Source organism: Stomoxys calcitrans, chromosome 5 (genome assembly GCF_963082655.1).
Source record: "Stomoxys calcitrans chromosome 5, idStoCalc2.1, whole genome shotgun sequence".
Lineage (NCBI taxonomy): Eukaryota > Metazoa > Arthropoda > Insecta > Diptera > Muscidae > Stomoxys > Stomoxys calcitrans.
This window is the reverse complement of record NC_081556.1, coordinates 103,936,441-103,949,090: the sequence shown is the minus strand read 5'-3', so window position 1 is coordinate 103,949,090 and position 12,650 is coordinate 103,936,441. Positions and strand designations below refer to the sequence as shown.

The 12,650-nt window shown below is 40.6% G+C and overlaps 1 protein-coding gene across 14 annotated transcripts in view; it reads left to right on the top strand.

Annotated features, from left to right (window-relative positions):
• Window positions 1-12,650, top strand: part of LOC106080789 (myocyte-specific enhancer factor 2) — a 400,014-nt gene that overhangs the window by 378,235 nt on the left and 9,129 nt on the right. For 6 of the 14 annotated variants that reach the window (XM_059368465.1, XM_059368466.1, XM_059368467.1 and 3 more), the window contains 2 exons: window positions 1,575-1,911; window positions 6,522-6,620. In XM_059368465.1, the coding sequence (XP_059224448.1) occupies window positions 1,575-1,911; window positions 6,522-6,620 (436 nt within the window). The remainder of the gene's footprint in view (window positions 1-1,574; window positions 1,912-6,521; window positions 6,621-12,650) is intronic. The other 8 variants (XM_059368468.1, XM_059368474.1, XM_059368469.1 and 5 more) reach the window with 7 other exon arrangements.

The following is a 12,650-nucleotide window of genomic DNA, read 5'->3' as shown; positions in this document are numbered from 1 at the left end:
GTTGTTATTGATGTTCACAATCGACGTCCCCGCGTTAGCACCACACCATCTCACGCATTCCGTGATCGCCCGGATCTCCGCCTGCAGAACCGTATTATGGTCAGGCAGTCTAAAACAGATCTCAGTCCTTGGGTTCTCAGTGTAAACCCCCAGGCGCACTCTGTCCCCTAGCTTTGATCTATCCGTATAACATGATCTTCCAGATGGCAATGGTTCCTCAATTCAAGACTATGCCGATGGCAGCAGTGCCTCGCACTCGACAAAATTCGTCGTTTTTTTTATTTTTGTGAAGATTTTTGTCGAAATTTATGTGCCCACTGCAAATTGTATGACTTTCTCAAAATATCTGGTGCTTACGGTCGTTTTGGAAAATGTTTTAGTTGGAAGACACGAATACAATCTCTTGATATCCGCTGTATCACCCAAGGACTCATTGTGGTCTTCCAATTTTCTCTCTCTCTCTCTCTAACATGCTCAGTTATGATATCTTCTCCTCTACTTCTTGACAGTCTCTATATGTACACTTCGTATCATTGAGATAATAGCTTGCCTTAACCATAAGATTGAAGAGATTCACTCCTCTCGTGTTCGAAAAAAGAAAGGTCGCAACCCTTTTCTAAGAGTTTTTCGCCAGCTTCATATTTCACTTTAGCCTTGAAATGTTTCAACTCTTACGAAATTTTTAAGCAAATAAAACAAAACCACTGTGCCATCATTGCACATGCCATTGTTTTGCCGCTGAACTTTTTGAATAATTCATGAAGCTTTTCCTCATGATGGGACAATACTCTAGTTCAAAGTTTGTTTTTGTTTTTGGCATTGTTCGTATATGTGTCTGTCTTAGGTAGTCTGTCGTTTCTATGACATAGAACTTGAACTTGTACATTATCCATTGTAGGTGTGTGTGTGTGTGAGTGTGTTTGTTGGTATCGATGATGTGCGTGTTTATGAAAGAGATTGGCTGTGTATGTGTGTGTGTGTGTGTTTGTTAATACTATCGAAGATACGACAACAATGTTTCCTTTACTACTATGCATGCAGACGTGAGGTGTCCCTTTTTGTTGTGGTTTGCTTGTTGGTTGTTTTTGCTTTTCTCTTGTTGTTATTATTGTTAATAATGTTAATTTTTTATCTTTAACTCAATAGGGTATGATTTGCATGATGCCTTTGTGGGTATAGAAACCAAACAATTTAATGGAATTTGACACTTTTGACAAGTTGAACGAACAATGGTGTTGCCTTCCTTTTGGTTGTTACTGCTTGCTCTGCTTAGCCTGCCATATAAACTTCTTGCGAAAACCTGATGCCTTTGCTTTGTTTTAGAATTTATGTGAAAGCCTCCTCTCCCTAGTGTATCAATCCGCCTGCCTGTTTGTCAATCTTAATATCTTCCTCTCTCTCTGTCTCACACTCTAACCACTTGTGTCAAAACTTTGTGTTATTGTTCTCTGTACGTTTTGTTTTACTTTTTTAGAGTAGCCCTAATTGGGCTCCTCTTTTTACCGTTTATCTTCTTCTTCTCTGAGAACAAATATCAAACAAATTCTAATAAAACATTTATATCAAATTTATAGATTCTCTCTTCTCCATTTCAGAAGGAGAACAAAAACGGTGTCATGTCTCCCGATTCACCGGAACAGGAAGCCGACTACAGCCTGACGCCACGCACCGAAGCCAAATACAATAAAATCGATGAAGACTTTCAGCTGCTGATGCATCGCACCCAGATGGCCGGAGGTGCGGGGTCGGGCCGCAATATGTCCAATGCCAATTACACATTGCCCGTATCGGTGCCGGTGCCGGGCGCCTATGGTGATAGTATGCTGCAAACGAGTCCGCAAATGTCCCACACAAACATAAGCCCACGACCATCGAGTTCGGAAACGGATTCAGGTGGGATGTCGTTGATAAGTTAGTAGAGTGTTGAAAACGAGCACACACATTTTTTAATTTTGTTTTTGTTACTGTTATTGTTGTTTGTTTTGTTTATAATGTATTTTGCGTTGAATGTTTTTTTTTTTAATTTTAAAATTTTTTTTAAAAATTCAAAACCAGGGATTTTCCAAAAAAAAAATCATTTTACAGCGAAAGGCCTGAAAGTACCATTGCCATTCCCGTAGACTGTTAATAATAGTTCAACTAAAAATGTACAAGTTTTTCAACCGCCACTGTAAACTAGCCTATATATAAGGCAAACGAGAACGGCCTTTGACTTTAGGACTCTGGCAGTTTTCGCCTCAATAACCATTAAACCATCTGTCGGCATGGTCACAGTCACACGTCTCGTGTTAGTACTTTGCCACTTCACGCATTTCGCGATCGTTCGGAACTCCCCCTGAAAATTCGTGTTATAACCAGGCTCCCGATGGAATAGCTTGGTTATGTATGTGCAATGTTAACACCCATACCCATTCTATCCCTTAGTTTCGATCCATCCCTGTAGCAAGAGTAACCAAGTAATTTATGCTAGGCTTACCTCAGCCCATTCCTACATGCTTAATATTTGCATTTCACACTCGACGTCAATCGTCAAGGAGTAGTAAAATTTTGCCTTTCCCCAAAAGAAAGGGTAAAAAGTACCTCTTCCAAAAGGGAAGGTGTAAAAAAACACCCCTTCCGTAAGGGAAAGGGTAATAAAAAAAACCCCTTCTACATGGGGAAGGGTAATAAAAGAACCCTTTCACGAGCGAAAGGTTAATAAAAGTAACCTTCCCCAGGAGGAATAGTAATAAAACACCCATTTCCCAAGGTAAAGGGTCATAAAACCACCCTTCTCCAAGGAAAATGGCAATAAAACTACCCTTCCCCAAGGAAAATAGTAATAAAACTACCCTTCCCCAAGGGATATGGTTATAAAATTACCCTTCCACAATGGAAAGGATAATAAAATGACCCTTGTCCAAGGAAAAAGATAAAAAAAAATACCCCCTTCTACAGGGAAAGGCTAATAAAGTACCCCCTTCTCAAAGGAACGGGTAACAAAACTCCCATTCTACAAGGGGCAGGGTAAAAAAATTTCCCTTCCCCAAGGAAAGGGTAATAACATAACGAAAGTGTAATAAAATAACGCTTCCACACGTGAAAGGGTAATAAGCTAATCCTTCCACAAGAGAAAGGGTAACATAATAACCCTTCCCCAATGGAAAGGGTAATAACATGCCCTTCCACAAGACACCTTCATCAAGGGAAAGGTTATGAAACACACTTTCATCAAGAGAAAAGGTAATGAAACTAGTCTCCACAAAGAGAAATGGTAAAACAACTTCCCTTCCGCTAGGAAAAAGGCAACAAAACCACCCTTTCTACTCTCAAAGAGCAATAAAACTACCCTTCGTACCCTAAACGGGTAATAAAACTACCATTCATACCCTTCAAGGGTAATGAAACTACCATTTATACCCTTCAAAAGCAATAAAACTACCCTTTTCCTAGGGTAAGGGTAATAAAACTACTCTTTCTCAAGGGAAAGGATAAAAATAATACCCTTCCCAAGGTAAAGGGTCATAAAATTGCCCTTTCTCTAGGGAAAGGGTAACAAAACTACCCTTTCTCTAGGGAAAGGGTAACAAAACTACCCTTTCTCTAGGGAAAGGGTAACAAAACTACCCTTTCTTTAGGGATAAGGTCTCTAAGGAAAGGTTACCAAAATACCCTTTTCCAAAGTAAAGGCTCATAAAATTACCCTTTCCCTAGGGTAATAAAACTACACTTCATACCCTTAAAGGGCAATAAACCGACGCTAAAAGGATGATGAAATTACCCTTCATACCCTGTAAGGGTATAAAACTACACTTTATACCCATAAAGGGTAAAAAAACTACCATTTCTCTAGGGAAAGGGTAATAAAACTACCCTTTTCCTCGGGTTAGGATAATAAAACCATCCTTTCCCTAGAGAAAGAGTAATAAAACTACACTTTTTAAATAACAAGGACAAGCGTAAAGGATCATAAAACTAACCGTTCCCTAAGGAGAGGGTAGTAAAACTTCCCTTCCCCTAAGGAAAGGGTAATAAAACTACCCTTTCCCAAGGTAAATGGTTATGAAACTTCCCTTTCCTTAGGGAAGGGGTAATAAAATTTCCATTTCCTTAGGGAAGGGGTAATTAGTCCACCCTTCCCCTGGGGAAAGAGTAATAAAGTCACCCTTTCCCTAGGGAAAGAGTATTTAAACTACCACACCTAGAAAAGGGTAATAAGACTGCCCTAGGGAAAGGGTTACAAAACTACCCTTTTCCTAGGGAAATGGTAATATAACCATCATTTCCCTAGGGAAAGGGTCAAATAACTACCCTTTTTCTTCCACGGTGTGTGCTCTTCGGAAAACAGTTTTCTGATTCCTGACTTAGGTTGTTTGTCAGAAATTCAAGATTTTCTAGAAGCGCACACCGGTTTCGATTGACCAGTTGATGGGACCATGCACTACCGAGAGAATTCTTTTTTCGCAAGGACGGTTCATATGTGGAATCGACTTCCTGCAGATGTCTTTCCCGCTACTTACGACATCCAGAAATGTCTATAAACACTACTCCCTCTTTGCCTCCTTCTATCCTTAACTATTCTCTCCAACGCATTGTCCTTCATTTAAGAAAAGAAAAAAAAAAAGAAACAATTGGGCTTCGTGTTAGTGCTTTTAATTTTATGACAATTTGTCTTTGGCTACCCTTGCCTCTTTATGGGAGTGCCCCGGTAGCCGAGTTGATAGAGTGCTTGGATTACCAGTGCAGGGGTCGTAGGTTCGATTCCCACCAGAAGCCTTGGTCTATCGCAACTTCGGTATCACAATGGGCTTAAAATTATCGAAGTGAGTCTGTTAAGGACTGCTACTCTTACCTAACCTAACGCTTGCCTCTTGTCTGGCCATTGGCGTAAATGCGAATCTTAAGCATTTACGCCAAAGATGGATAGAGATCTTCACCTTCGGCAGCAGTATCCGGTGACTTAAATGGGGAAAAGTTTTTTTTTGTGATCTATTTAGTCGCATTTAATATCTGCAAATGCAAATGCAAATTTGTCCATGAACATAAAGAACAGGGGCAACGAGTGCAGTCCGATTCAAGTTTTAACCCTCCGACGGTTGAGTCATCCGTTGCCGGAATGTATGGAATATAAAATTAAATTTTTTTAGACATCACAGAACAAAGTTCCCTTAACCCACCGGGGGGTTAAACTCAATGATAATGGGCCTCTTTTTTATGGCCGAGTCCAAACGGCGAGCCGCAGAGCGACATCTCTTAGGGGAAAAGTTCTTACATGACAAAGTACTTCGCAAATGTCGCCACCATTAGGAGGGGATAACCACCTGACAACTTTTTCTCGTGTTCTCGCCAGGATTCGAGCCCAGGCATTCAGCATCATATGCGAATATGCAAACCTCTGCGTGCGCTACAGTGGCCTGCGCTACGCGGTTATTATCGAAAGTATTCAAAAAGAGAAGAGCGCAGAAAATATGGGTTGCCCAAAAAGTAATTGCGGATTTTTTAAAAGAAAGTAAATGCATTTTTAATAAAGCTTAGAATGAACTTTAATCAAATATACTTTTTTACACTTTTTTCTAAAGCAAGCTAAAAGTAACAGCTGATAACTGACAGAAGAAAGAATGCAATTACAGAGTCACAAGCTGTGAAAAAAATTGTCAACGCCGACTATATGAAAAATCCGCAATTACTTTTTGGGCAACCCAATAGAACGCTTTTATACATAGCTGTCTAGGTACACAGAGTTGAGACTGAAAGTGAAAAAGGGAAATCCTTGGGTACTTTTTTTATTTATTTATTTTTTTTTTTTTTTAATTTGGAATTTTTTATGTTTTATTTTATTAAAGAAAAAATTGCTTAGAAACATAATCAGCTTGTCTTTGATTTTAGTTTTTTTTCTTTAGTTTTTTTCTTCTGTCAGCCAACACGCAGGGGATGTCCCCTATGAATGCAGTGCATTGCGTTGGCAGCTCATTTTTTCATATTTTAGTTTTCGCCTCTGTGTTTGCACGTTTGTTTTCAATTACAAAAAGAAATACCTTTATTGATTATTATTTAAAATTATTTGATTTTTATACATTCGAATTTAATTTCCTTATTTTTATAATATTTTCTCTATTTTTTGTTTCTTTTTCTCAAAACAACAAAACAAAACAACAACAAAACAACATCATCAACAACTACAACAAAAACATGAATCATCTCAATCATGTTCCGACAATTAAACAATTAATCATTTTCAATAAACAATTATTTTGTTGCATTTTTTTAACAAACCCCATCAACTGATCATCAACATCAATCACATCAACATGATTGTCGTCCTATATACCAACAAAACAAAAAAACTACCATTACAATGTGTGCCATGAATGATAAAATTTCAAATAACTACTACTACTACTACTACTCCTCGTATTCCTTACATACTACTCTGGTGGCCTTACAATAACTTAATGTTTTTCTATAAACCACTGTTTACAAAAATATCATCAACAAAAACAACAACAACCACAACTACAACAATATTACTTACCCATCAATAGTATATCCATCCGGTTCTATGTTGGAGATGTCTAATGGTTATCCTCATTCACATTCGCCGCTTGTTGGTTCTCCCAGTCCGGGGCCAAGTCCTGGCATAGGTGGGCGTTAAATTTATTATTATTTTTTTTCCATCCTTCCTTTTTTTTCGTCTCTCTCTCTCTCTCTCTTCTTTATTTTACCACTAGAATTCATTAACAAACGTTTTGCATTAATTTTGGAATGATTATGGGATGACATTTTTGCTATTTTAGATAGTTAATGCTAAGAATATTCAATTATCGGAAAAGATTAATATTAAATCATTAAGCCAACGTTTTTGGAGCTTTTTCTAACAACCATTTTCCCCAAAAAAAATAATCATATATATAAACGCTGCCATAAATTATTCAACGCTTGAAATATTAGTTATAGTTTATCATTAGTTCGTAGTTAACTTTTTCTAGAACTTTAACTCTAATTGGAAATTAGTTTTATTAAAACATTTACTTTAAAGCATGCTTTAGAATGTTTAAACTAAACCTTAAGTTTGGCGGAGCAAAATCTTATGCACGGTCCTTCGTAGATCAGTTTTCGGGACAATTTTCCTATAATTCGCAGTAAAAAGGAATTATTGGAGTTCAACCCATTTTTTTACATTCGGATAGGAATTACATCCAGGACGTGCTTAAAAGTCGACTTAATTATGATATTCTTTCATCGAGTAACGTAAAGGAAGTTGCGGCTGAGTATATTTAGGGCGATTTAAAGTTTCGGCCCATTTAATACACGAGGCCCAGATAATGTATTCCCAGTTAAGTTACAAGCGGTGATAGCCTGGCTGAAGGAGATATGCAGCGCCAGTGTGGTCTCATCAGCTCTGTGACGCGCAGTGGAATAATATTCAGAGCAATCAGAAATCCGCCCTTCGATCAGTCAGAAAGCCGCCCTGCAACGGGCTGTCCCCTCAGTTCTCATGTGGACCACCTCCATCAAGAGACAAAGACATAACTATTGGGTTGCCTGAAAAGTAATTGCGGATTTTTTAAAAGAAAGTAAATGCATTTTTTAGTAAAACTTAGAATGAACTTTAATCAAATATATAATTGCCATTTTGTTCGATAACCTTTTGCCATCTTCCTGGCAAATTTAGTATTCCACGCTCATAGAACTTCTGGCCTTTATCTGCAAAAAACTGAACCAAGTGCGATTTTATAACCTCATCATTGCCGAAAGTTTTACCATTTAAGGAGTTCTGCAAAGATCGAAATAAATGGTAGTCTGATGGTGCAAGGTCAGGGCTATATGGTGGATGCATCAAAAGTTCCCAGCCAAGCTCACTCAGTTTTTAGCGAGTGACCAAAGATGTGTGCGGTCTAGCGTTGTCCCTGTGGAATATGACACCTTTACGATTGACCAATTCTGGTCGCTTCTCCTTGATGGCTGTATTCAATTTGTCCAATTGTTGACAGTAAACATCCGAATTAATCGTTTGGTTCCTTGGAAGCAGCTCAAAATATACCACACCCTTCCAATCCCACCAAACAGACAGCATAACCTTCTTTTGGTGGATATCAGCCTTTGAAGTGGTTTGAGCTGGTTCGCCATGCTTGGACCATGATCGTTTTCGATTAACGTTGTTGTAAACAATCCATTTTTCATCTCCAGTTATGATTCGTTTTAAAAACGGATCGAATTCATTGCGTTTAAGGTGCATATCACAAGCGTTGATTCGGTTTGTTAAATGAATTTCTTTCAATGCATGTGGTACCCATATTAAAATTGACCCCAAACAAACAAATGTAAACAAAATTTCGCGCACTTTTTTTCTAAAGCAAGCTAATAGTAAGAGCTGATAACTGACAGAAGAAATAATGCAATTACAGAGTCACAAGCCGTTGAAAAAATTTGTTAACGCCGACTATATTACTAATTTATTACCGACAATTACTTTTTGGGCAACCCAATACATGCTCTCAAAGCAATAACTTTTGGGCTGTTATTGCAGACAGCATCCAAATCATTATCTTGTGGATGGGTATCCGCCGCCCAGAAGCCCAAATCATGTAAATCTACCTACATCTAGACCATGAGGTTCAGCACTACAAAAGGGAACCTCTAGATCGAGCGGCATATCAAGCGGGTCTAGGCAACATTCATGCAGACACCGTAGCAGATGTGATAAATAGCTACCGGTTGACAGTGCAATTTATCGCATCTTCTAAATGAAGCTTCCAACAGGACTACATTGCGTTTGACAACAGACTTTAAAGACGCATACAGACTTTTAAAGACGCAAACTGTCTTTTTTGTAAGCGTTCTGAAGTACCCCATATGAACCCCATATGTGAGTGTCCATTGGACTTTTGATGTTTTAAGCAGTAATTGTGTCCATCTATTTACCGTGAAAGGCAAGTAATAACCTAAGAAAGTCCCTCAATTTTAAAAAGATGTAAACATGGATGCAAAACAAGGAATGATATCAGGCCTCGAAGTCGCCACTTTTTCCCGCTAGCAATCAGCCCAAGCGATGTGGTAGGACGGTTCTCAAGGCACAGGACCTATCAAAGGCATTCGACACGGTCAATCATGACAAACTATTTGAGGACATCGCCAACACGTCCCCCCTGTCAGGCTTGAAACGCTGGGTCTGGGTCTGGTCGCTAGTCGTTTGTGGAAATTAGAGATAACAAGTCGAAACCCCGTAGAGTAAAATAGGGAATTCCCCAACGCGAAGTGATATCTCAGGCACTGTTTAACCTCTACCCATACTCTATTGCATCTCCTCTAGATCTTTTCATATAGGACGGATTATATGATCATGACATCAGGGCCCCACCAATTGTTGACATCTGCGATAGGTTAAACATCTAACACAACGGAATTCCCCAACGCGAAGTGATATCTCAGGCACTGTTTAACCTCTATCTATACTCTATTGCACCCCCTCTAGATCTTTTCATATATGGAGGGATTATATGATCATGACATCAGGGCCTCACTCATTGTTGACAATTGCGATAGGTTAAACATCTACCACAACGATTTTGCCGCTTATTTCGGTGTAAGAAATTTGAAGACATCAGCCACCAAATCTTCAGTCACACTGTTCACTACATACGCATAAGGTGGGTAAGGAGCTCAAGGTGATAGGCGATGGAGTAACGATTCCCCCACCATGAAGTGGCCCAAAATATTTGGTGTCACTTTTGACAGCAGTTAGACATTCTCCCCACATGCAACTGCAATTTGCGAAAGGTCAAAAGTAGAAACAATGTCCTCAGGTCACTTGCCGGCAGCACTTGGGGTGCTGAGAAAGAAACATGGTTGACCATGTACAAAGCAATTGGCCGGTCTGTGGTTAGTTGCGCAGCGCCAGTGTGGTCTCGTCGGCTATGTGAGACGCAATGGAACAATATTGGGATCTGTCAGAATGCCACTCTTTGAACTGCGACAGACTGTGCCCTCAGTTCTCACGTGGACTACCTTCATCACGAGACAAGAGTCCTACCCGTGCAAAGACATAACTACATGCTGTCCAAGCAATACCTTCTGGGGTGTTATCGGAGAGACCATCCAAATCATCATCTAGGGGATACGTATCCACGGCCCAGAAGCCTTAAAGTAGATCTACATGATTTAGAACATAAGGTCCACCGCTATAAGAGAGAACCTCGAGATCAAGCGGGCCTAGACAACATGCATGCAGACACGGTCCAAGAGGCGATGAATAGCTACCGGGGAATTTGATTCTTGGAGAACGACCGCCTCCCGTTGCTCCTGAAGAAATTGACCTTCCCCGGCAAACCAGAGTAGTTCTGGCTCAATTACGTTGCGGCAGATGCAGCCGCCTCACCTTCTACAGAGTAATGATTGATGCCGACGTACAAGATATATGTCCCGATTGTGACCAGGGACTACACGACACACGTCACATGTTCAACTGCCAAGCCAGACCCAGATTCCTCTTGACGTATCCCATCTTAGTCGCAAAGTCTGGACATTCAACAGAATCAAGCAGACGAAAGATAGAACACAACAAACAGCTACAACAACAACAACAAGATATCTAGTGCTTGTATTGGCATAGTGGATCCTGGAAAATGATATAACACAAAAAACAGCCCAATAGTTTTGGGCTGTTATCGCAAAAACCATCCAAGTCATTATCTTATGGAAGCTCCTACCATCCAGAAGCCTGAAGGTAGACCTACATGATCTACCTATATCTAGAGCGTGAGGTTCAGCTATATAATAGAGAAGAGCGGGTCTAGACAACATTCATGCAGTACCGATAGCAGTTGCGGTAAATAACTACAGGTTGTATATGGTCCTTGGAGAACGACCGCCTCCCGTTGCACCTGAAAAAAATTGACCTTCCCCGGCAAACCAGAGTAGTTCAGGCTCAATTACGTTGCGGCAGATGCAGCCCCCTCAACTCCTACACATCAAGGATTGATGCCGAAATGCAAGATGAAAGTCCCGATTGTAACCAGGGATTACACGTCACCTGTTGAACTGCTCAGCCAAACCCACTCGACTCAGACCCACATCGGGTTTGACGCACCCCATCTTAGTCGTAGAGTTCCTGGATCCGGACACTCAACAGAATCAAGCAGACGAAAGACGGAACACAACAAACAGCTACAACAACAACAACAAGGTATCTAGTGGTTGTATTTGCATGGTGAATGCTGGGAATCCCGTTGACTGGAAAATGACGGAAGAGCTGCTTGCTTTTCACATGAGTTCCCTGAGTTCTATAACCGTTGTCATAGTCGGGCACTGTGCGATAGACCTCTATAGCGGCACACCAAAGAATCCCTCATGATTATTACTCTAGAAAATATTTCAATGTAGATGGGACGATTGAGGACTTGATTAGATTGTGTTCGAGTCTGCAGGAGCAAAAATACGATAATTATATGTTTGGGGGAGCATTTCTTCTGCGAGTGAACTGTTCACCCGACTACCATACATGTAATTTTTCGAGCTACTGCATGAAGGAATGGCCATTGGGGAAGTCATGATTTCCAGGGCTCTCTGGCCTACGGTTAACTGGAAAATAACAGATGAGCTGCTTGCTTTTCACATGAGTTCGCTGAGTACTATAACATGCATCATAATCGGGCACTGCGATAGACCTTAATAGCGGCGCGCATAAGAATCCTTCATGATTATTTCTCTAGAAGATATCTCAATGTGGGATGGGACGATTGAGGGCTTGCTAAGTTTGAGTCTGAGTTTGCGTCCGAGTCGGAGTCCGGGCCAGGATAGCTGTGAGCACCACACAGGCTGAACCATTGAGGTCCGATCTGTGTGGTTTTCATTGCTGTCAGAGAAGCTAAGCTGCGAGCGTCCACAGGTTGCGGATAGTGAAATGCTCCATGCGCATTAGCTGCAACGGCAGTCTCGGACAATTAGCGGTTTCGGGCAGAGAGTCTCAGTGAGAAGTTGGGCAGCGCCGGCTCTTACCCAAATACTGAGTGCCTATGATGCTCGATATGGCAAGGCGAGCTATTAGCTCCCTTAAATAACCAATGGCCAACCGGTTCCCGCGGCGGTCGATCCTTTCGACTGAAACGACCTTGCTCACCTACAGGAGCTTGACAAGGATCGCCACCTCCACATAAAAATCTGGCTACAATAACAACAACAACTTAGAAGCCCGTTCTTCTGCAATCTTCACAGGTAATCTTGCAAACATATAACCGATAGGATGAGACGGTGGACTCTCGAACTTGGTCACGCGGAACGGCTGCGAGAGCCGTTGACGTTGTCTGACTTTTGAAGCCATCACTACAACTTCCAATAGATGCACAAAATCATGTGTATGCCATGGGAGTAGTGTAATTGTGTAGACAAAAAATCTGCCATTACACAAAAACTCGCGCATTGGGAAAAGTATAGCTAATAGACATGGTGTCGAGCGTGGTTAGTGTGGTATTGATATCATAAAGGCGTTTTGGGTAAAAGTACAACATACCAACGTACGGCCCTTGAAGCCTTCAAACCTAATATGCCTAATGAGTACATGTATCCAAATTACGAAACCCGTCCCATAGTGTATTGCGATTTCCTTTCGACTTTCCTTTTCCAAAAAAAAAAATCTCTGATCATTCAGCTCTTCTCAAAAAGGAAAAAAACAAAAA